Source organism: Ranitomeya variabilis, chromosome 6 (assembly GCF_051348905.1).
Source record: "Ranitomeya variabilis isolate aRanVar5 chromosome 6, aRanVar5.hap1, whole genome shotgun sequence".
Classification (NCBI taxonomy): domain Eukaryota; kingdom Metazoa; phylum Chordata; class Amphibia; order Anura; family Dendrobatidae; genus Ranitomeya; species Ranitomeya variabilis.
The window spans coordinates 143598371-143623331 of NC_135237.1; the positions used below are offsets into that span (position 1 = coordinate 143598371).

Consider the following 24961-nt stretch of genomic DNA (forward strand, 5'->3'; position numbering starts at 1 on the left):
CTGATGGGTTTAAATAACCTTTCTTCCACAGGCAAAAAAAAAAAAAAAAAAGTGTAAGTTCAAACAAGATAGCATAAAAAAAAATCCATTCCGTCAATGGCAGCAAGTAGTTTACTGCCCATTCATACACATATTCCATAAAGTTAGACCACACAGCAGAACATTTAAAGCAATGGATTTTGCAGAGAAATGACGCTTCTGTTCACACTAGACACCTGAATTTAAAAATAACTTTACTTTGTTCATTCCATTTACAAACATATAGGTTCGTTCTTAAGACCACAGAAACCCATTCCACATGGACTTGCTTAAAATAACGTGACACAGTAGAATGCATTAAAAGTCCACTTTAATTCTTCTGAGCCATTTTATGATCTGTTTTCATTAAGCATCTGTGGCCTCAGTACATAACTTTGGGATAAAAGGCAACTGGTAAACTGTCCATTACAGGTTCCAAATAAGTTCTTACTGGCCCCTACCCAGACATATCCCAGATAAAAGCTTTGATCAAAAATCGATCCACCTGCTTATTTTAAGCATATTAAAAGTAAACTATTTGGACCATTTCTATTTGTCTATGTTTTATACAAAAAGGCTACACAATGTTCCACTTTATTCAGGATACAATTAGAGTGATTATGAATTAGTGTTCTACACTTACTTGATCCTTAAAAATTAGAAACCGCTTTAGCAATATGCACTAACTGAACACTACAGAGACTTAAAATGTTACCGCAGAAAGGGAAAAGAAATCTAAATACTAAGAAAAGCAAGCTAGGTCAGTACCATTACAGAGATAAAAAAAAATAAAAATAAAAAAGTTATTTAAACAAGCAAGGCTAGTGTTTGAGAAGTTCCAGCTTGCAATCAATTCTTGTGCATTCTTGATGTACGAGTCACTTCCAAAAATCCATTGGTATTGTTCCTCCGACCAAAAATAAGGACCAGAACATAAAGTTAGCTTCCATTGTTCCCATAGGAAACTCAGCTTGGTTAGTGTGTCAGGCACTTTCTGAGATAACCAGTCCACCACTTGAGCCCTCTTTCAGCAACTCTACAGGCCAATCACAATGCAAATTCATTCTGACAATAACTGCAGGGGGAAACAAATGAAACCAGGTTACCATTAAATATAGACCGACATAACAGATAGAGTATTGCCAATAAGCGACAACACACTTACCGAAAAATAGATATATTTACAGGTCAGTGTCAAACCAGGCCAACTGATTGCTGTCACCTGGGGGCAGGCCATCCATAAGATCCTGAGCGTGGCCTAAATCGGGCAAGCCATCAACTGGGTATTCAGCACCAGGATGATGTCCTCCCATGTCGTGGTCCATCATTGGGTCCATTCCCATTGCATCTTGCCCATATCCACCAGCATGGAAAGATCGGTAGCTGGGATCTGCAAAAAGTTATGGTTATGGCACATTGACTGCGAGAACTGCATTACTTCCAACACAGATCATCAGCGTCCGTTGGAGTTAAGTCCAGAAGCTCAGGCCGCTGCAACGTGCAGGACACAGCCCTCAGCATTCGCGCCCTTCTAAGTTTTACATTAAACATTTAAGTGGGACGCGTGCTTCTGCAGAAACGGAAATACAATCTCCTGTAGCACCAAGGTCTGCAGCAAGCTTTGGGCAAATTAAAAAATGTAATGTCAAACTACTACAACAAAAAAAAAACACCACAAACAAACCAAATAGAAAAAAAATGCATATGCATCTACTGGCAACTGCATAGAATCCTGCACACAGGAAGAGCGTTCTGTTCCAGAAGTACTGATGTGGTTTGTGATTGGCTGGAGATCAGACCTGACTGCTGCCCCAATCACACGTTATAACACATTGTCATTCTACCAGCAACCTGTCTCTGAACGCAGACCAAGGAGAAGTCTGCAGATTTGCTGCAAAAAGGCTTTTTTGTAGCCCCAGCATAATTTTCTCCCCCCCCCCCAGATAACATGTTTAGATACCAGGGCCAATTCAAACAATCATGTAATTTTAACCCCTTAGTGACAGAGCCAAATTTTTGAAATCTGACCAGTGTCACTTTATGTGGCAACTCTGGAACACTTCAACAAATTCCAGTGATTTGGAGATTGTTTTTTCGTGACACATTATAACCTTATGATAATGGTAAATTAGGTCAATATCCCTTTAATCCAGATAGCCATACCACAGAAAAACATTAACTAACATTTCCCACATGTCTGCTTTACATCAGCAACATTTGTAAAATATTCTTTTAATTTTCTTAGCATTTTAGGAGGTTTAAATATGTAGCAGTATTTTTTCATGGAAATTTACAATTTTTTTTTTTTTTTTTTAGGGACCTATTTATGTTTGAAGTGCCTTTAAGGGTCCCATATATTGGGAAACCCCCAAAATGTATACCATTTTAAAAACAGCACCCCCTGACATATTGAAAACTGCAATCAAGGCGATTTTCAGGAATTAATGCTAAGCGGCATGACAAATGAAAATCTGTATTTTTACCACCTAAATGCCGCTAACTTCTGAACAGGTTACAACAGCCATCAGACTCTAAGGCTGCTATGTGGTCATGAATTGCCATGGCAAACATTAGGACCACAAAATCATGATCTGAGGGCACCAACTGGGATAAAGAGGAAGACCCCACACTGTTAACCATTTATATGATGTAACTTGACAGCAGCATCTAAGGGGTTAAACAGATTTGGAAGGGGCAAACACTGGCTAATGCAGCAAGCTGTCAGCTATAGTGTACAGCCAACAGCTGCTGGATTGTCACATGTATGGGGAGGGAGGGAGGAAGGGAGGGAGGAAGGAAGGAAGGCAGGAAGATAAAACCAAAACTCACCATCTTGTCTATATCCAAGTGATTCTCCAGGGGCACATATGTCAACACCAAGATCTCCAGCCTGAATAGGAGGGGAACAATTGCATTAGAGAAATAAAGGTTTTATAAGAGGTGTTGTACACAAATGATCTCTGCAATTTTAAGCCAACATTAAGATGCAAAAAGCTACATTTTAAAACACTTTTGTATCTTCAAGGACACCCCCCCCCCCCAGGTGATGCGTCTCATGTGACCTCAGCCGCCATGGATTGCCTGCAGCTTGTCTGTATTCCATCAGCGGCTGTAGCAGTTACATGACAGTGTCACAGCACACGCTGGGAGTGACAGGGCCGACAGTTGGGACGGTACAATGGGGGGGACAAGCAAGTTTTCTTCACATGGAACTGTGTTTAAGTTACTATTGTTTAGTAGTAGACAACACCTTTAAAGGAAAATTAAGCTTTAAAAAGCTCACCTCATTCCAAGGCATTGGCTCAGTTCTGAACAGAGAGCTTGTAAGTTCAACTGACAAACGCTTCTTGTAGTCCTGAGGCTTGTCTTCAGACATACGGAACAGTACAGCGGCTGCATATGTTGCTGCAGAGGGGAGACAAGCATTCAATTAACTTAAACTTGCAGTAGATTGGATATAATGCGAAAAAAAATAAAAAACGAACCACAACACTTTATACAGCCAAGTCAGTTATATTTTGATCCACTCTTGCCAAATTATACAAGTTACAGGACATATAAAAGGTGCGATTGTGGGAGGGAAACCTGACCATGCACATCTTTTCATCCATGGTTACGGCACTTATGGACATAGTACAGCACGTAACTGTCAATCACAAAAAGGTTTATTATTGTGTGACTATTGGGCCATGTAACTGAGCCCTCCAGAGTACAGCTCTTGGAACTGGCTGGTGACAGGTTTGACATCCAGCAATCAGACAATCATGTATGTTGTGGACAGGCGATTATGTCGGGCCCTCTAAATCCACACAAGACAGCCATTACTAGGAGTCAGCTTGCTTGGGCTAGTCTTTAAATGAAAGCAGGAAGTGATGATATTGAAGAATGTTAAGTTAGAACGTAGCGTTCAATATTATAGGGCTGGGTGATTTGTACTGTTTTTACTCACCAACTCCTTCATTTCTTGAGTGAAGCAGTTCTGTCAGAGGGGCAGTAGCACCTTCAGCCTCAATAGCTTCAGCGGCTTCCTTGTCTTGAGCCAGCTCACAGAGCACACCAGCTGCAACCCTTTGGATGTTTTCAATGGGAGAGTATAACAGCTAGAAAAAAGGAGGAAACATTTTTACATTACTTTAAGGTCATTTCAGTCAACCCCCACAAAAAAAAAAAAATCTTGCTTTATTCACTGGCAAGTGCATCATCTGTTAGCCCTTTGCTACAGTAAAAATTTTACCCAAAATCCATAATTTTACATTTACCTGTACAAAAAGTGGAATGGTATTTAGCCCTCGGATAACAATTCTGTTGTGCACATCCCGTGCAAGAATATGAAGAGCCCCTGTGCACCCTTCAACAATTTCTTCCATACGTACACCTTCCTAATGAAAAAGATAAATGCAATAGGGGCAGAGCATTTAACAATCCACTTATGGTAGTGGGACAGCAACTAAATGTTAAATCCACATACTAGTAAACCTGCTGCCATGTAGACCTCCATATTCATGAGCCTTGTAACTCCACCACTACTGCTCATTGGCAGCTTCCTGACTATGCACAGTAAGCAGCCAGTGGTGTGAACAGGGTTCTACAGATCTGTAAGAATGGCAGCAGATAAGGTCATTTTATCAAAACCGCGTACAGCCCAATAAGCGATCTCTTATGCAGCTCTCAAATGGGGTATCCTGATGAGATAATCTCCAATATTGATATGAAATGCTACAAGTGAGTGACAGCTGCTTCATATTCACAATTGTGGAAATCACAGTAGTCAAGACCTTAATTGATAACTGTATTTGCGGTCAAAAGATATGTAAAGAGCGGGGAAAACCCAAGTAGTGCAACATACCACAAACTGCTGCTGTGTTCCCCCCATAGATGTGCGACGTTGGGTGTCCTGGTGTGCACGGACCAGAAGCTGAACCAGCCTTGGAATAGCACCTTGTTCACGTAATGGTGCATGGTTAGCTGGGCACAATGCAAGGTTACGAATCAAGCCAACAGTTGCCTATTAATAAATAAATAAAAAAGTCACTTCACAAAAAAAATGTAAAAAGATGAAAGTACACAAAACCACCCCAGCCTGTCATTCCTTAAGCTATAAAACCTAAAATGTTGACCCAGATATTCACCACATTGTCTCGTTTTCTTCCTGCTCCAGAGAAAGACAGGTTCGATAGCTTTGTAGGTGTGAAAAGGTGGAAGTGGTGGAGCAAACCAATGTCTGCAGGAACATGCAGAAAATCTTGCGGATACAAATAGCGAGAGCATGATCTTAAAGGTATTTTGAGGTATAGTGTTCTGATGTCTCTTGTAGTATGTGTAAGACAGTGCAGTTTTTGGAGCAGAAACTGCAAATTCTAATCAAAGTGCCTCAAAACCAGGAGTTTCTGCTCAGAAAACGCTACAAAAAGCCTGCAAAGATATTAAGGCTAAATACCACATTTGCTTACCTTAATGAGCGGCCAGTGAGAGGGTGGGTGTAGTAACTTTACCACCACTGGGAGTCCATAGTGGAGTCGTACAGCATTCTGAGCCATCTCTGCTTCTTGGTGTCTGCTGGTAAGGTGACGAAGCGCACATATAGCAGGCTCTGTGATGTCCTCTCTGTCACCAGCACGTAGAACTGTGCGCACTAGTGCCTCAATACCACCAACTTGACAGACCATCATCTTATTCTTGTAGTTGTTGCATGTGAGATTGGACAGAATACCAGCTGCACAAGTTACAACATTGATATCATCTGACCCAAGCAGCTGAACAAGGGTTCCTAGAAGGCCTTCCATTCCCTCCTGTAATACAATCACATTGTAAAGCTAATGAATTGCCAGGAATAGAGGCACTATCCACTATAAAATCAAAATTTAAGAAATGCTTACCTGTTTAGTTGCAGCATCGGAAAGATTTCTTAATGTCCAGAGACAATTCTGTACCAGACGCTGGCTTGGGTCTGTGAGGTGCAACCCCAAAGCTTGCATGCCACCTAGAAGACAGCAAGAAATGGTATTTATGTAGCATGGACTATAGGTTCAAATAGAATCCGGACCAAGATTTCAAGCTGATGTCTACAGGTCACATTTGTTAATGCAAATACTAAACCCTACAAAAGCACAGAGTCCAAACGCACAACAGTGCTGCATGAGGACTCTTCCAGTAATGGATCAATATGACCAGAATCAGTAGAAACTCCACCAAATCTTACCTGCTTCAACAATAGCAGGCTTGTTACTGGAGCAGACGGATAACACCTTCAGCACCCGACTTGTGGTCCACAGAAGTTTCTCATAACTGTAAGTCCTCATTATTGTGACCAACGCTTGAGGACCACCACTTGCAAGAATTATTAACTAGAGGGATGGAAAAAATATATATATATTAAATATTAAACAAGTACCAACTCATTAACTGCCAAACGTGTAATGTATGGGTAAGGCAGGTTTTTACAATCTTGAACACGACTACACTACTCAAACCCCATACAGCCATGTTAGCATGACATACCTTGCTCTCTTGGTTCCCATAAGCTAAAATTTGGAGACAATCTGTTGTGATGGCTAAAAATTTGACATTTGTTTTGTTCAGCAGGGCAACCATTTTCTGCAATCCACCGGCTAAGCGAACAGCCATTTTTGCACCTTCTTGATGCAAGAGAAGATTGTGCAGTGTTGTGATTGCGTAAAAGAGCACAGAATCCACAGGTGACCTGAGTAAGATTATAGAAAGACATATTGAGTGCCAAAAATATTTTAACTGGTAAAGTATTAACTTTAGAAACATTATCTAATAAAAATACACAAACTTTAATACCTAATGGAGACATTTGTGATTATGGCAAGATTGTCATGAATACCGTTCAGAAGAAACCTACCCAAGCATTTTGACCAAAGCAGGAATGCCTCCAGATTTGAAGATGGCCAGCAACCCTTCACGATGATGAGAAAGGTTGTGAAGCGTACCAGCAGTACACCGCGCTGTTTCAACATCATTTGTGTTTTGCATGGTACGAACAATCGCAGAAACCATCTGTGGAGAACGCATGATAGCATGGCGGGAAGCTTCCTTTTTTGACAACTGATGAACCATAACCGCAGCTTTGTTAACCACAACCTATAGAACATAAAACAAAAAAATTGTAGTGTTACGAAAGTGATCTGAAGTGGTGTTTAAATGCAATCACCACAACACAAAGCTTAGAAAAGCCTTAGTAAATGTTTAACCAATCTTAACATTTCCTGAATTAAATATTTTTTTAATTATGCACAATAAATGCTGCTAATCGACTACAGAAGAGGAGCTTACCTGATCCTCATCATTAAGCAGTTTTGTTAGCTCAGGAATAGCACGGGTAGCCAATTCTGCATCATCCTGGTAGTTTATCAAGTTGACCACAGCATGTTTCAGCATCTGGGAAGGTTCTGCCAAGCGCTGCACATTTGTAGGATGAGCAGAATCAAACTGTGTTGAGGGAATCTGCATGCCTTCGTCTAGCGTTTCTGGAAACATGGCAGCACGTACCCTCTGGGCTCTGGTCATTGCAAACTGCCCATCAATATCTGCAAATCAATAGAAACATTAGAATATGGAAGCCTCTGCAAATTAATAGGAAAGTTATGAATCATCTTTTCACCTGCCACTTGATCTTGAGTGAAAGGCTGCGAGAAGCCCTGTTCCCATTCATACAGTACTTGGGACGTGTCCACATCTTCCTCATCTGGATTTCCCTTCCCGCTAAGAGATGGGGCAGTGGTAGTAGCTCCAGAATGAATTCCAGAATCCAAATAAGACTGCTGTTGCCAGTGACTGACTGCCGCTTTCCGATCTGGCTCCATTGCCATGTCTAGCTCCATTAGGTCAGCTAATCAAAAAAACAAATCCCAAAATTACAACTGGCCAAGCGTCTTCCTTATATCATAACTGTGCAACAAATTAATGTCATGTGCCATGTAGCCTGTGAAAACAAAACATTCAGACGTTATTATTCCCCCCTTAACATGTCTAGGGCCTAAAAAGAGGAGTCACCTTGATTTGCCATGTTTCAGTCCAAGACAGACTGCTGTAATGTAGAAGCCTTAAAGAAAAAAAACAAAACATTTTATTAGGACACACTTCAATTAAAAAAAGGTAGCAAATATTCTTACAGTAAATTGAAGCAGACATTTAACTTACTCAGCTTATTAGGGAATTACATACAACACTTCCAGTTTACTTAAAAATATTTGATACTAGGTTTAACATTATGGCTGCAAAGCTTAGGTTCAGCTTCTTTCAAAATGCATAATAACTGACGACAAGACCGCTCAGCATAGCAATAAGCACAGTCATGCACATCAGTTCATGTGGAGGAAGGGCTCCATGGATGAGCACAATTTGTGCACCCACATGGTATCCGACAAGTGCTGTGACAGTACCAAGTGCAAGTTTAACTCCTCATTAATTCTAGGGTCTTGATACTAAAACCAATCAACTGTTACACAACCTTCTAATAGACAGTAATAGTGGAGCTAATGCAGTTCCTGTTCGGGAGACCTGCAAATTAAACTTGCCCCAAAGGCCATTACACACTGTTCTCTTCAGCATATGACCCAGCGATTTTGCACAGGGAGAACAGTTTCAGCCTTTTGTGATGCAGTCCTATTCCAAGACAGGAACCAAGCTGTTCCCTCCCCCACTTGGGACTGGGTAATAGAATACCTATATCTTATACCAAGCAGAATTGTGACATTGAGAAATCTCTTCCAGAAAACAACCCCTACAAGCGCAGTGGGGAAAAAAAAAAATAAGGCAATTTCCCCTGAGGAATTTCTTAAGAAATTAAACACATTTAACAGGGTCTTAATTTTAGAATTAACAAAATGGTGACGTTAATACAGGTATTCGCCGAGTAAAAAAAAAAAATATATATATACACACCACTACTGAAAGTTTACTATGAGGTTAGACAGTACTCTGGTCGGCAGAGTCAAGCATCTTAGTTATCGGCACCTAAATGAGGTTTATCTTTTTTTTTTTTTTTAAATTTCCATTAACACATATAATATCATGTTGGCTCTTCAGGTTTGTGGCTTAAAAACACATCTTGCTACTGCTGTCTGTTCCTCCAAGACTTCTGTACAACATTAATTCAAATTGAAAACAAACCTGCTGAGCGAGTGTTTCTTGTTGGAGCCAATGTCACACTAAAGCCCAAAACTAAGGTGTAGGCACATGGTGTAAGCACACTGGACACCAAGACGTTCCTGCATTAGACTGGTGCTTTTCTCACAAACAAGAAGCCACCAAGCTTGACCTGTCTGAGCCCTCATGGTGCAGTATGGCTTCTATAGAGGGGGCAGGTAGTCATTATGTAACCACAATGAAGTCATGACCATTTTGTCAGCCTAGCAATTTAAGGACTGATCAATAGGCTTAAGGGCCACAAAGCAATAGACTTTCTACATATGTAAATAAAGCAGTACTTTCAGCATCTTATGCCACACCAGCTTTTTAGTGTAGAAAGGAGCAGGCTAAAACCTGAAGAAACTTAAGTGTATGATGACCTCAATTAGTACTCAAAAAAGTCCCCATATGGAATGTTTTTTCATTTGGCCACTGACACAAGTGGCCAAGACTGGAAGGATATGGCTCTGCTGCTCTTTGTTTTTTTGCTGTGTGTATGGTCCACAGCCCCGGTTTGTAAGGCAAGGACTGACTTGTGCCAACAGAGAAGAGGACAACTGCAGACAATCTGAAACCATTTCAGAGATGTACATTTACAGTCCACGACAGCCACAAACCCTTCCATCGCTGCAGTAGTCAATAAGGACTGCAGACAGTTCCTACAACTACACCTCCCTTTACATAAAACATTTGTTAGTCTGGAAATTTTGGTGAACAGCATTCACTTGTCATGGTTCAGAAAGGTTACACTTGTTTAGACTACAGGAAATTGTTTACAATAGGGTACTGGTATGAATAGTTATAGCCTTGTATCCAACACAAGAAAAACACCCACACAACTAAAAATTATGCTCTGAACCCCTGAAAGCACTTTACGTCCATATTCATAGAAATGGTTTGCTTAAGGAATCAATATATAATACTAATCACTACTATATTCTTGGGTCTCTTGTAAAGCCAGGAAATGCTGAAAAACAAACTAGAATGGAGACTGGGAAAGTTGGCAAAAAAGTGACTGTCCAGAAATGTAGCCTTTTAACATGGCCACTACCACAGGATTATAGACATTAGCCTATAGGAACTGCAAGTCAGTAATAGCATGAAAAAGCAAGAGCACAGGGCAACAAGACATCAGTCACAAACACGCATTTACCATATAAATACATATCAGGGAAACTTCCCTGAATACACAAGACCACCATGAACAATACTGTGCAGTACATAGATCAGTCTCCAGCACTGGCTGCCTTCACCAGTTACTCAGTACATGTACATATTCACCATCTGATGAACCCTCCTTTCCCCAATAAACGAAGGGGATTATGGAAACCATAAACGGGATCAGCAATTCCTTCTCCATTTTATTAGCATTCAGAACAGTGGCATTTTACCTGGTTTCCACACAAATACACGGCCAATCTGTTTAAATGCTGAAGAAATGGTCCACTGTACATTCTCCACCTCAACAAACTAGCTTTGACATTAGGCTTTAGATGCAGATGCCCCTCAATATCATGGCATATTGATTGTCAAGTTACTTAGCAGCTGTCCTGCATATTAAAGGCAATACCAATGTGCCAGATCATTGTGTTCCTCAGCAAACCCCCATACTATTACCACGGTTAGCACTGTTACCTTGCAGCTCTGGGGTCCTGGGTTCAAATGCCACCAAGGACAACATCTACAAGAAGTTTGTATGTAATCCCCTGTTTGGAGTGTGGGAGGAAACCCACGCAGACATCTACTGATCGGAATTTAGATTGAGCGCCAATGAGGACAGTGATGATGTCTAAAGCACTGTGGAATTAAATGGTGCTAAAGGAGTAAAATAGGATTACTGTTATTGTAAACACCCTAAAAATTGACACCTGTCCACTTATGAACTGCAAAAACCCAGGGGGGAGGTTGTAGGTGAGCAATAGAAACATAATTCTGCAGGCAACACGCAGGGTTAAGTCTGTCCTCAAACAACATCTTATTAAAATGGAAATGCCAGGCTGCCATCTCCATGCCAGTTACTAACCATCCAGAGAGCATTAGAAGCAGGAACATCAGGAAACATGAACTTGAGTCCCACGCATATAATTGACATTTTTGGGCTAAAGTTTATCAAATGAGAAAATAAAAAGTCTGGAAACAATGTACAAACTAAGGAGAAATCAGGTCAGTTGCATTTATAGTTTGATTTCTCTGAATGGTCACTATATGTACACACTGATGTAACTTTGTAATATACACAATAGATTTTGGCAGCCAATGTTGAACAGGTTATCAGTCCTTGGCATCTTCATCTCTAAATTAACCGGAAGAAAAATAAATAAATAATGAACCTCGACTTATGGAGAGGGGGAAAGAAATACAAAAGGCACCTTTAGCGAACACCAAATGTGAGGTGGCGAGGGCAGGATCTAGACCCAACACACCAGTTCTGCAAGGGGATTGTGCCAACCGATGCTCCATCTATTACAAGCCTGAGGACTGTCTATACTTAGAGGTGGCAGGTCATATAGGAGTGCCCAAACAATGTAATCACCTACAACCACACCTACACAGCAGTCATACACAGTTTAAAGGAGAAAAAAAAAAAAAAGCAGCACTGCTACAGAGGCAACAACCTTAGAGTTCTTGTGTAGAGTATTTGTCCCATTGGAAAGTCATATTCTAGGCCGAACAACAGGAGTCAACAGCAGACAAGACAGCACAAGGATCGGCGCTTTACGGCCATGACCCCCAGCTCCCTTCCTGGGCGCCCACCAGGGCTCATGACTAGGACACTTCCCATTACTAACCTACATGTAATGGACGGTCACTAGGTCAGAGCTACGGAGCCGAAGGTAGAGGCAGGCACTGTACACGAAGTGGCCCAGCACTGCACCCCGTGTGCCCCAGAGACACGGAGCCCTATGGGCAGCCATGCAGCAGAGCCAGCACAGCCGCCATCAGGAGAGACCTGGACTGGGCAGGAACTCTGTATAAGGGCAGGGAGGAGCAGGAAGGCACCTCCGCCCTAGCAGCCATTCTCACCACACAGGAGCTCAGGTTACAGCTCCACCGAAAAGTAAACAGTCCCGAGACAAAGAGCAGACAGCGCGTAGTCCGAGGAGGATGGGGGTGATCATGGCAAACACAAGGGCACACCTGGGACAGGCGCCCCGGGGCTGCAGGCACCGCACCGGGCACCGCTCACACACATACCGCTCAGTGCTGGACTCCAGGCTCCGGCTGCCGTTACAATGTCGTCCGGTGTCGGCCTCCTCCTCCTCCAACCCCGCTCTCCTTATTCCGCGCCCCACGTCAGGAGTAACGGTACATAGGGTTCAGTACCAGGAGGTACGCAAGTCACACGGTAATGTTAATAAATCCCCGTAACACGCAATCTCCCCGTGGCTTCCAAGCCAGCCGCGTACCTCTCCGCGCTCTCCCTCCTCACAACGCGACACAGAGGCTTAAAATGGCGTCGCACACTCTAGTTTTATACCAGGGCGCTGCGTCGGTTGTGGCTGTATCCCTCCGCCTGCTCGGCACACAGCGGGTGGGGGGAGCGAGAGCGAGTATGGTGAGGGCGGAGTGATACGAAAAGTAGTCCCGCCTACTCTCGGCTCTGCTGGTGTTGTGACGTGAGCCGTGCATTGTGCTGGTGGTGGCTCTTGGCTGAAGCCCGCTCACAACGCTAACTATACGCCACACATTACATAACTACATTGTAAACGCAGTCTGGTACGTTTTCATGAGGAAAATAAAGCATTCTTATAATTGATCTGAACACACAATAGAACCGGGTAGCGGCGGTGACATACGCAGTAGCGCAGCACATTCCTAACAGCTCCAGGTGGAGGGCGGGGGACGCTTTTCCGCTGCTGCTCATTGTGTGGCTGGAGCTGGATGGCGGAGTGATCCTAGACTGGTGATGCGGCGCACGCACCTTTTCCCAGTGGTTGGAATGTGGAGCTGGAGGAAGGCAGAGACAAAGCGGGAGGGGGCGGGAGCCGGTCACTGCTCAGGACCAACTTTTCTCAGGATGCTGCAGGGCTGCTCACAGTAAAGTTGTCGCCTTACACCACAATGACTGAACATCACTTGAATTCCTCTATGATGTAAATATAAGGGAACGTTGGCAGCTCTGGGAATTTCCATGAATTTCTGCCTCCAAATTCACTTATAGAGGCCAAAACTCAGTCATAACAAAGCTCAAATGAAATCCAAGGATGCAAATAGTAACCTCTCCAAAGACGTCTGCTAGGACTGTCCTACATCAGCTGGGACTGTCCTACATTGGCTAGCGCTGTCCTATATTTTAGCCGGGACTGTCCAACATTAGCAGGATCTGTCCTATATTAGCCAGGACTGTCCTACATCAGCTGGGACTGTCCTACATTGGCTAGCGCTGTCCTATATTTTAGCCAGGACTGTCCTACATCAGCTGGGACTGTCCTACATTGGCTAGCGCTGTCCTATATTTTAGCCAGGACTGTCCTACATCAGCTGGGACTGTCCTACATTGGCTGGCTCTGTCCTGCATTGGCTACCGTTGTCCTATATTTTAGCCGGGACTGACCTACATCAGCCGGGACTGTCCAACATTAGCAGGATCTGTCCTATATTAGCTGGGACCGTCCTACATTAGCTGGCTCTGTCCTGCATTGGCTACCGTTGTCCTATAGTTTAGCTGGGACTCTCCTACATCAGCTGGGTATGGATCCTCACATATTGGTGCATGGCGATGTGTCTAGATAGCTGGTGCCCAGAATAATGGAACCTTCAAGTTTTACCTTAGAGGTTTCCTATCTCCTGAGACCAGCTGAATCCACACATTACTTTATGGAGACACACATTGAACAATGGGCTGCATGTCCCCCTTATTCCAGTGATTGTGGGGTTCCCAATTATTAAACTAACAGAAGACAATCCATATATTGGATTATGGGCTAGTCATGCTCCTGCAGGTCATTCACATCTCACATTGGGGGTGTACAGTTTCACAATCTGTTTTCTTTTCCACACATTTGTTAGACCACAATGCCATAAATAGATTTCCAGCAGCGACATTCCCGGCTGGCCGGAGCAGCAAGGTCCCTACAATGATTAGCTGGTATGCACTGTACATATGGAAGGATAGCTGATGTTTAGTACAAGTCCATCCATGTGTCGGGCTCCTAATGTTGCAGGATGAGCACGTATCTAGACATGTGCAGTCACTTCTTGTACCATACTCTTCTACCCAGTCCAGTAATAAAAATGATGGACTGCTGCTCATGTTCAACTGGGGTGCTATTTCTAGAATGGGCTGATAGGATGAGTGGAATTAGAGGTGCTAAGAGAAATAGAGTAGGAACCTGTCCAATTTTTGTATCCCCATTGGGGACAGTCACCAAAGTCATGAGGTTACAGAGGGCAGTGTAACATACACATTGTCCTCGCCGTCTAGTTTTGTGTAGGATATGGATGCCTACTGCCTGGAAACTTTACCAAAACAACTATTATACCATACAATTGTATTTAAAGGAGAAAATACCCAACACAAATCAAATAAGGTAAAAACCCCACTTAACCATAAGTGATCAAAGAACTTTCAGTTCTTCAACATCTAGCATTTTCATGAGAAATTAATATGAAAGATTGTGCAAAGTAAAGAGTTGGAATTTAGTTAAGTTCCGTTCCTATCAATCACCTCAATTTTTGTGCACCAGGTACCGAAAGACAGTTCAGTTATTGCGATCATGTATCCAGTCTATCGGTTCTCTACAAGGTATCAGTGCAGCCCAAGATGTTCAACTCATTGCCTATAGAATAATTACATGAAAGGGAATCTCAGAAGGCTCAACCCTCCTATGCCATCTATATGGGCAGGTAGGTCATAGGAAGCTGATGCTACCTTAATATCTGCAATCTGATTTTTTAATATGTAAATGAGCCATTACGAACACTGGGCCAGACACTGATCGATACGAGAATCTGCTTCCAGAGCTTATTTTACATGAAGGAGGAGCTATCAATGTGATCAATGTGATATGTAATGGCCGCTCTCTGCAGAGCTGTGTGTGATTGTGCCTGACACATCTGCAGGTTCCTCTCAGCTTCCATCTCACAGGCAGACAGGGCTGCAATATTATTGAGATACAGCAGAGCTGTAGTTGTTAACGTGTTTGTTATGAGAAAGTGCAGCTCTGTTTTGTTAGTTACATGTCTCAGTAATGCCCTCTTTAATGAGAAATAATCTCTGGAGGCAGATTCTCGTGCAAATCAGTATACAGCCCATAGTTCTGAACAGCTGATCAGTGGCTGTGCCGCACCTCCACTGATCTGACATTGAGGACATGTCCTAAAACCCTTCCATAAGGCCCCGTCTCACATAGCGAGATCGCTAGCGAGATCGCTGCTGAGTCACAAGTTTTGTGACGCAACAGCGACCTCCATAGCGATCTCGCTATGTGTGACACGTACCAGCGATCAGGCCCCTGCTGCGAGATCGCTGGTCGTGTCGGAATGGCCTGGACCTTTTTTTGGTCGTTGAGGCCCCGCTGACATCGCTGAATCGGTGTGTGTGACACCGATCCAGCGATGTCTTCACTGGTAACCAGGGTAAACATCGGATTACTAAGCGCAGGGCCGCGCTTAGTAACCCGATGTTTACCCTGGTTACCAAAAAAAACAAACAGTACATACTCGCCTTTCGGTGTCCAGGTCCCTTGCCGTCTGCTTCCTGCTCTCACTGACTGCCGGCCGTACAGTGAGAAGTGAGAGCGCAGCAGTGACGTCACCGCTGCGCTCTGCTCTCACTGTACGGCCGGATCTCAGTCAGAGCAGGAAGCAGACGGCAAGGGACCTGGACACCGAAAGGCGAGTATGTACTGTTTGTTTTTTTTGGTAACCAGGGTAAACATCGGGTTACTAAGCGCGGCCCTGCGCTTAGTAACCCGATGTTTACCCTGGTTACCCGGGTGCTGCAGGGGGACTTCGGCATCGTTGAAGACAGTTTCAACGATGCCGAAGTCGTTCCCCTGATCGTTGGTCGCTGGAGAGCGGTCTGTGTGACAGCTCCCCAGCGACCACACAACGACTTACCAACGATCATGGCCAGGTCGTATTGCTGGTCGTGATCGTTGGTAAATCGCTATGTGAGACGGGGCCTATACACATTAGACTAATTTAGGCTGCACTCACCAATATTGATTGGATTGGCTGACATTCTAAAGGCCCCGTCTCACATAGCGATTTACCAACGATCACGACCAGCGATATGACCTGGCCGTGATCGTTGGTAAGTCGTTGTGTGGTCGCTGGGGAGCTGTCACACAGACCGCTCTCCAGCGACCAACGATCAGGGGAACGACTTCGGCATCGTTGAAACTGTCTTCAACGATGCCGAAGTCCCCCTGCAGCACCCGGGTAACCAGGGTAAACATCGGGTTACTAAGCGCAGGGCCGCGCTTAGTAACCCGATGTTTACCCTGGTTACCAAAAAAAACAAACAGTACATACTCGCCTTTCGGTGTCCAGGTCCCTTGCCGTCTGCTTCCTGCTCTGACTGAGATCCGGCCGTACAGTGAGAGCAGAGCGCAGCGGTGACGTCACTGCTGCGCTCTCACTTCTCACTGTACGGCCGGCAGTCAGTGAGAGCAGGAAGCAGACGGCAAGGGACCTGGACACCGAAAGGCGAGTATGTACTGTTTGTTTTTTTTGGTAACCAGGGTAAACATCGGGTTACTAAGCGCGGCCCTGCGCTTAGTAATCCGATGTTTACCCTGGTTACCAGTGAAGACATCGCTGGATCGGTGTCACACACACCGATTCAGCGATGTCAGCGGGGCCTCAACGACCAAAAAAAGGTCCAGGCCATTCCGACACGACCAGCGATCTCGCAGCAGGGGCCTGATCGCTGGTACGTGTCACACATAGCGAGATCGCTATGGAGGTCGCTGTTGCGTCACAAAACTTGTGACTCAGCAGCGATCTCGCTAGCGATCTCGCTATGTGAGACGGGGCCTTTAGGTGTATGGGGGTGAAGGCCAACTGATTGTGATCGGAGGTGTTGATAAGTATATCCGGTTTCAGACTTCTGATTACCTTGTTCTTCTGGAGATAAGTCGCCAGCTTTCTCATAGAGGACACAGGAGTGTTCGGCTTAGTGACTGCTCCTGTAAATGGGAGAGTGGGCTGAGATTGTTGGTGGCTAAACGATCGTCCAAAGTATTGCTCAGATGACAGCCATCTAATGTGTATGGGTCTTAAGGATAGGTCATCAATATTAGAGTGGGAGAATATTCATTTAAGTTTGTAATCAAACAACAGATTTGTTTTTGAAATTTTCAAATGGGGCTTGTAGAAATCCATGAAGAATGAACAAATCCAAATCCATCCCGTGTGACAATATACTGAAAATAATAACATTTCTACATTTTACAAGGGTCATTCATGTTTTGGAATGATGTATGCTAGGGAGGGTCTATGGCCGTTTGTAGTGATATTAGGAAGCTACTGGCTAAATGTTTGTTTGCTATAGGCTGAAGCTTTTTCTCATTGGTTTTTACATCTCACTTAGTAGTAAAAGGATGGTATGTAACAGCCATTCTGAGTTTTATGAAAGGACAGAAATGAATTTTGAGGACACAGTTTGCTCCTACATATGTTCTCAACATGCCAGAAATCTCTGTCTTGTATGCCAGCAGTGTTTCACTGAGGACATCTGGCTGCAGCTACTTCCTGCTATATTATTGTACACAGGAAGAAGAAGAGACTCATTTCGCTCTCTGTTCCACATATTAATGGAAGACAGGGCAGTGATCCTTGCCAGAACTGCCAACTTCTTTTTCTCTACAGTAGCTGATTCCAGGATTAGTTTAAAGCAACACACACATCTTTCTGTGCGTATTCAGACATGTACAGACTGTGTAATTGTGTGCATTGATGAGAGCTGCCGAAACTAAGAGTATAAATGTAAGGTAACAAGGTAATATAAGTGTCTAGATGTCTACTAGTATACTGACTACAGCAAATGTACTAACACTCCGCCTGACATAGGGAGGGCTAGCCATCTTCTCACTACTACAAATATGTATTAGGAAGACAGGATGAATAATAAAGGCATCTCCTTTATGAAAACTGCCTCCCTGATAATGTTTGCAATGATGACAGCTCAGTTTTTGTATGTTTCTTTTGGCCAAAACAACAGTTTATCCATAAAGGAATTAAAAAGGAAAGCATTTCTGGTTCATGACCCAACAAGAAGGGGGGCACTGCTAGACCTAATATTAACCAACAGGCCAGACCGCATATCAAATATAAGAGTTGGGGGTCACTTGGGGAATAGTGATCACAAAATAATAAGTTTTCGTGTATCCTTTAATAAGATGTGTAGTAGAGGGGTGACAAGGACACTAAACTTCAGGAGGGCAAATTACCAACGGATGAGAGAGGATCTTGGTGCAATTAACTGGGACGATATCCTGAGACATAAAAATACACAAAGAAAATGGGAGACGTTTATTAGCATCCTGGATAGGACCTGTGCACAGTATATACTGTATGGGAATATACATACCGTATATACTCGAGTATAAGCCGACCCGAGTATAAGCCGACCCCCCTAATTTTGCCACAAAAAACTGGGAAAACTTATTGACTCAAGTATAAGCCTAGGGTGGAAAATGCAGCAGCTACCGGTGAATTTCAAAAATAAAAATAGATGCACCATACCGTTCATTATGGCCCCATAGCTGTGCCATATAGTGCTCTGCACCATTCATTATTGCCCCATAGCTGTACCATAGAAAGCTGTGCCATATAGTGCTCTGCACCGTTCATTATTGCCCCATAGCTGTGCCATATAGTGCTCTGCACCATTCATAATTGCCCCATAGCTGTGCCATATAGTGCTCTGCACCATTCATTATTGCCCCATAGATGTACAATAGAAAGCTGTGCCATATAGTGCGCTGCACTGTTCATTATTGCCCCATAGCTGTGCCATATAGTGCTCTGCACCATTCCTTATTGCCCCATAGCTGTGCCATATAGTGCTCTGCACCGTTCATTATTGCCCCATAGCTGTGCCATAGAAAGCTGTGCTGCTGCTGCTGCAATAAAAATAATAAAACACATACTCACCTCTCTTGCTTGCAGCTCCTCAGCGTCCCGTCCCGGCGTCTCTCCGCACTGACTGATCAGGCAGAGGGCGGCGCGCACACTATATGCGTCATCGCGCCCTCTGACCTGCACAGTCAGTGCGGAGAGAGAGACGCCGGGAAGACAGAGCGGCGCCCGGCGTGTGGAACGCGGACAGGTGAATATGACATACTTACCTGCTCCCGGCGTCCCGCTCCTTCCCCCAGACAGCTGGTCTTCGGTGCCACAGCCTCTTCCTCTATCAGCGGTCACCGGCACCGCTGATTAGAGAAATGAATAGGCGGCTCCGCCCCTATGGGAGTGGAGTCCATATTCATTTCTCTAATGAGCGGTCCCACGTGACCGCTGAACAGGGGAAGAGCTGCGGCACCCGGAGACCATGGAACAGGCAGGGGGAGCGCCAGGAGCCCCGGAAGCAGGTAAGTATGCCTCAGCACCCTCTCCCCCTCACCCGCTGACCCTGCCGCCGACCGTGACTCGAGTATAAGCCGAGAGGGGCACTTTCAGCCCAAAAATTTGGGCTGAAAATCTCGGCTTATACTCGAGTATATACGGTACTAGAAATAGGAGGAAACCAATATGGCTAAATAGAGCTGTAAGGGGTGCAATCAGTGACAAAAAGAAAGCATTTAGAGAATTAAAGGAAGTAGGTAATGAGGAGGCATTAAATAAATACAAAAAAATAAATAAATTCTGTAAAAAGCAAATCAAGGCAGCAAAGATTGGAGATAGAGAGACTCATTGCCAGAGAAAGTAAAAATAATCCCAAAATATTCTTTAACTACATAAATAGTAAGAAATTAAAAAATGATAGTGTTGGCCCCCTTAAAAATAGTCTGGGTGAAATGGTGGATGAGGATGAGGAAAAAGCCAATATGCTAAATGACTTTTTTTCATCAGTATTTACAAAAGAAAATCCCATGGCAGACAATATGATCAATGATAACAAAAATTCCCCATTAAGTGTCACCTGCTTAACCCAGCAGGAAGTACGGCGGCGTCTAAAAATCACTAAAATTGACAACTCTCCGGGCCCAGATGAGATACACCCCCAAGTACTGCAGGAACTAAGTACAGTCATTGATAGACCATTATTTTTAATCTTTAAAGAATCCATAATAACAGGGTCTGTACCACAGGACTGGCGTATAGCAAATGTGGTGCCAATATTCAAAAAGGGGACAAAAACTGAACTCGGAAATTATAGGCCAGTAAGCTTAACCTCTACTGTGGGTAAAATCCTGGAGGGCATTCTAAGGGATGTTATACTGGAGTATCTGAAGAGGAATAACCTCATGACCTAGTATCAGCACGGGTTTACTAGGGACCGTTCATGTCAGACTAATTTGATCAGCTTCTATGAAGAGGTAAGTTCCGGACTGGACCAAGGAAGCCCAGTGGATGTAGTGTATATGGACTTTTCAAAAGCTTTTGATACGGTGCCACACAAAAGGTTGTTACATAAAATGAGAATAATGGGGATATGGGAAAATATGTGTAAGTGGATTGAGAGCTGGCTCAGGGATAGGAAACAAAGGGTGGTTATTAATGGAGCACACTCGGACTGGGTCGCGGTTAGCAGTGGGGTACCACAGGGGTCAGTATTGGGCCCTCTTCTTTTTAACATATTTATTAATGACCTTGTAGGGGGCATTCAGAGTAGAATTTCAATATTTGCAGATAACACTAAACTCTGCAGGGTAATCAATACAGGGGAGGACAATTTTATATTACAGGATGATTTATGTAAACTAGAAGCTAGAGCTGACAAATGGCAAATGAGCTTTAATGGGGATAAGTGTAAGGTCATGCACTTGGGTAGAAGCAATAAGATGTATAACTATGTGCTTAATTCTAAAACTCTGGGCAAAACCGTCAATGAAAAAGACCTGGGTGTATGGGTGGATGACAAACTCATATTCAGTGGCCAGTGTCAGGCAGCTGCTACAAAGGCAAATAAAATAATGGGATGCATTAAAAGAGGCATAGATGCTCATGAGGAGAACATAATTTTACCTCTATACAAGTCACTAGTTCGACCACACTTAGAATACTGTGCACAGTTCTGGTCTCCGGTATATAAGAAACACATAGCTGAACTAGAGCGGGTGCAGAGAAGAGCGACCAAGGTTATTAGAGGACTGGGGGGTCTGCAATACCAAGATAGGTTATTACACTTGGAGAAGTTATATAGAAACAGGGGCACACTATAGTATCCTGGGAAGATAATGATCATCAAGGGGTGCAATACCTAGTCTATGTATGAACATATGAAACCAAAGAGAAAAAGGTAGACTAGTATAGTATGCACAACCACAGTCAATATAGAAAATATATATAACACCTTTATTGCACCTCAAAAGATATACACATAAAAACATTTAAAACATGGTACATGAATTAGTACGTAAAAACCACACTCCAAACGATAGAAACTCCTCATAACACCTATAAATATTGTCCTGCATATGCATTGAAAATGAATGGCAATCCATATATATGACAACAACAGCACTATGTATATACCCACTATCCCAGGTATGAAGAGCAAATAGCCCAAGAGGGTGACCCATATATATAGTCCCCTGAAGTAAAGGTGACAATGAAATACATCAACCCTGTGGATACAACCTGTGCATGGATAAGATGGATCCTGAAATGTGCTGCAGAAAAATATGAGGCAGAAGTCCAAAAGTAGCAAGTAAATAGACTCCCTATGAATGAACCGGGGAGACAGGTAGATGGGCAGAATAGCCCAGAAATGGAGGAGTGTGGTGGAAGCAGGCCCACGCGTATCGCTGCCGCAGCAGCTTCGTCAGGGGAAGTGACGTATGTGATGTATAGTACAGGCAGCAGGTACATGCACATCAAATAGTAGAATAATCATTCAGCCTACAACTGGCTTTAGATTTCCGTCATTCACCGTCCAAGACGGACGGCAATGTGAGAACTGGCCTTCTGACCCAAATTCAACAGCCTCATATATGCCTGTTGAGTTTGGGGGAGGAGATCTGTAGCCTGCCAGTCAACCACGATCCATACTTGGACCATGAATGTCAGAAGCGAAGCTGGCCTAAGTACCCCTTTCATATTAACCCCTTCACCCCCAAGGGTGGTTTGCACGTTAATGACCGGGCCAATTTTTACAATTCTGACCACTGTCCCTTTATGAGGTTATAACTCTGGAACGCTTCAACGGATCTTGGCGATTCTGACACTGTTTTCTCGTGACATATTATACTTCATGATAGTGGTAAAATTTCTTCGATATAAGTTGCGTTTATTTGTGAAAAAAACGAATATTTGGCGAAAATTTTGAAAATTTCGCAATTTTCCAACTTTTAATTTTTATGCCCTTAAATCACAGACATATGTCACGCAAAATACTTAATAAGTAACATTTCCCACATGTCTACTTTACATCAGCACAATTTTGTAACCAAAATTTTTTTTTGTGACGGAGTTATAAGGGTTAAAAGTTGACCAGCAATTTCTCATTTTTACAACACCATTTTTTTTTAGGGACCACATCTCATTTGAAGTCATTTTGAGGGGTCTATATGATAGAAAATACCCAAGTGTGACACCATTCTAAAAACTTCACCCCTCAAGGTACTCAAAACCACTTTCAAAAAGTTTATTAACCCTTCAGGTGTTTCACAGGAATTTTTGGAATGTTTAAATAAAAATGAACATTTAACTTTTTTTCACACAAAATTTATTTCAGATCCAATTTGTTTTATTTTACCAAGGGTAACAGGAGAAAATAGACCCCAAAATTTGTTGTACAATTTGTCCTGAGTACGCTGATACCCCATATGTGGGGGTAATCCACTGTTTGGGCGCATGGCAGAGCTCGGAAGGAAAGGAGCGCCATTTGACTTTTCAATGCAAAATTGACTGGAATTGAGATGGGACGCCATGTTGCATTTGGAGAGCCCCTGATGTGCCTAAACATTGAAACCCCCCACAAGTGACACCATTTTGGAAAGTAGACCCCCTAAGGAACTTATCTAGATGTGTGGTGAGCACTTTGACCCAACAAGTGCTTCACAGAAGTTTATAATGCAGAGCGGTAAAAATAAAAAATCATTTTTTCACAAAAATGATCTTTTCGCCCCCAATTTTTTATTTTCCCAAGGGTAAGAGAAGAAATTGGACCCCAAAAATTGTTGTGCAATTTGTCCTGAGTACACTGATACCCCAAATGTGGGTGTAAACCATTGTTTGGGCGCAGGGCAGAGCTCGGAAGGGAAGGAGCGCCATTTGACTTTTCAATGCAAAATTGACTGGAATTGAGATGGGACGTCATGTTGCGTTTGGAGAGCTCCTGATGTGCCTAAACATTGAAACCCCCCACAAGTGACACCATTTTGGAAAGTAGACCCCCTAAGGAACTTATCTAGATGTGTGGTGAGCACTTTGACCCAACAAGTGCTTCACAGAAGTTTATAATGCAGAGCCGTAAAAATAAAAAATCATATTTTTTTCACAAAAATGATCTTTTCGCCCCCATTTTTTTATTTCCCCAAGGGTAAGAGAAGAAATTAGAGCACAAAAGTTGTTGTGCAATTTGTCCTGAGTACGACGATACCCCATATGTGGGGGTAAACCACTGTTTGGGCGCATAGCAGAGCTCGGAAGGGAAGGAGCGCTATTTTACTTTTCAATGCAAAATTGACTGGAATTAAGATGGGATGCCATGTTGCGTTTGCAGAGCCTCTGATGTGCCTAAACATTAAAAACCCCCACAAGTGACACCATTTTGGAAAGTAGACCCCCTAAGGAACTTATCTAGATGTGTTTTGAGAGCTTTGAACCCCCAAGTGTTTCACTACAGTTTATAACGCAGAGCCGTGAAAATAAAAATTCTTTTTTTTTTTCACAAAAATGATTTTTTAGCCCCCAGTTTTGTATTTTCACAAGGGTATCAGGATAAATTGGATCTCAAAAGTTGTTGTCCAATTTGTCCTGAGTATGCTGATACCCCATATGTGGGGGGGAACCACTGTTTGGGCGCATGACAGAGCTCGGAAGGGAAGGAGCGCCATTTGGAATGCAGACTTAAATGGATTGGTCTGCAGGCGTCACGTTGCATTTGCAGAGCCCCTGATGTACCCAAACAGTACAAATCCCCCACAAGTGACCACATATTGGAAACTAGACCCCCCAAGGAACTTATCTAGATGTGTTGTGAGAACTTTGAACCCCCAAGTGTTTCACTACAGTTTATAACGCAGAGCCGTGAAAATAAATTCCTTTTTTTTTTTCACAAAAATGATTTTTTAGCCCCCAGTTTTGTATTTTCACAAGGGTAACAGGATAAATTGGACCCCAAAATTTGTTGTCCAATTTGTCCTGAGTATGCTGATACCCGATATGTGGGGGGGAACCACTGTTTGGGCGCATGACAGAGCTCGGAAGGGAAGGAGCGCCATTTGGAATGCAGACTTAAATGGATTGGTCTGCAGGCGTCACGTTGCATTTGCAGAGCCCCTGATGTACCCAAACAGTACAAACCCCCCACAAGTGACCCCATATTGGAAACTAGACCCCCCAAGGAACTTATCTAGATGTGTTGTGAGAACTTTGAACCCCCAAGTGTTTCACTACAGTTTACAACGCAGAGCCGTGAAAATAAAAAATCTTTTTTTTCCCACAAAACTTA

At 43.3% G+C, this 24961-nt stretch overlaps 1 protein-coding gene and 1 long non-coding RNA gene across 4 annotated transcripts in view; one reads left to right on the forward strand and one right to left on the reverse strand.

Annotated features, from left to right (window-relative positions):
- Positions 1-216: 216 nt before the first annotated feature.
- Positions 217-24961, reverse strand: part of CTNNB1 (catenin beta 1) — a 51323-nt gene continuing 26578 nt past the window's right edge. Inside the window, exons 1-16 of one of the 3 annotated variants that reach the window (XM_077269086.1) lie at positions 12579-12644; positions 8035-8083; positions 7643-7870; positions 7315-7568; positions 6884-7122; positions 6517-6718; positions 6218-6362; positions 5895-5998; positions 5469-5807; positions 4865-5023; positions 4278-4397; positions 3968-4118; positions 3302-3423; positions 2848-2908; positions 1184-1408; positions 217-1093 (exon numbers count right to left, since the gene is read on the reverse strand). In XM_077269086.1, the coding sequence (XP_077125201.1) occupies positions 1200-1408; positions 2848-2908; positions 3302-3423; positions 3968-4118; positions 4278-4397; positions 4865-5023; positions 5469-5807; positions 5895-5998; positions 6218-6362; positions 6517-6718; positions 6884-7122; positions 7315-7568; positions 7643-7870; positions 8035-8047 (2346 nt within the window). In that variant the 5' untranslated portion in view covers positions 8048-8083; positions 12579-12644 and the 3' untranslated portion in view covers positions 217-1093; positions 1184-1199. Of the gene's footprint in view, positions 1094-1183; positions 1409-2847; positions 2909-3301; positions 3424-3967; positions 4119-4277; positions 4398-4864; positions 5024-5468; positions 5808-5894; positions 5999-6217; positions 6363-6516; positions 6719-6883; positions 7123-7314; positions 7569-7642; positions 7871-8034; positions 8084-12366; positions 12645-24961 lie in introns of those variants that run through there. The other 2 variants (XM_077269085.1, XM_077269087.1) reach the window with 2 other exon arrangements.
- The window catches only part of LOC143782024 (uncharacterized), a 30159-nt gene continuing 18323 nt past the window's right edge, over positions 13126-24961 (forward strand). The window contains exons 1-2 of the long non-coding RNA XR_013216861.1: positions 13126-13265; positions 14859-15018. This is a non-coding gene — a long non-coding RNA (uncharacterized LOC143782024). The remainder of the gene's footprint in view (positions 13266-14858; positions 15019-24961) is intronic.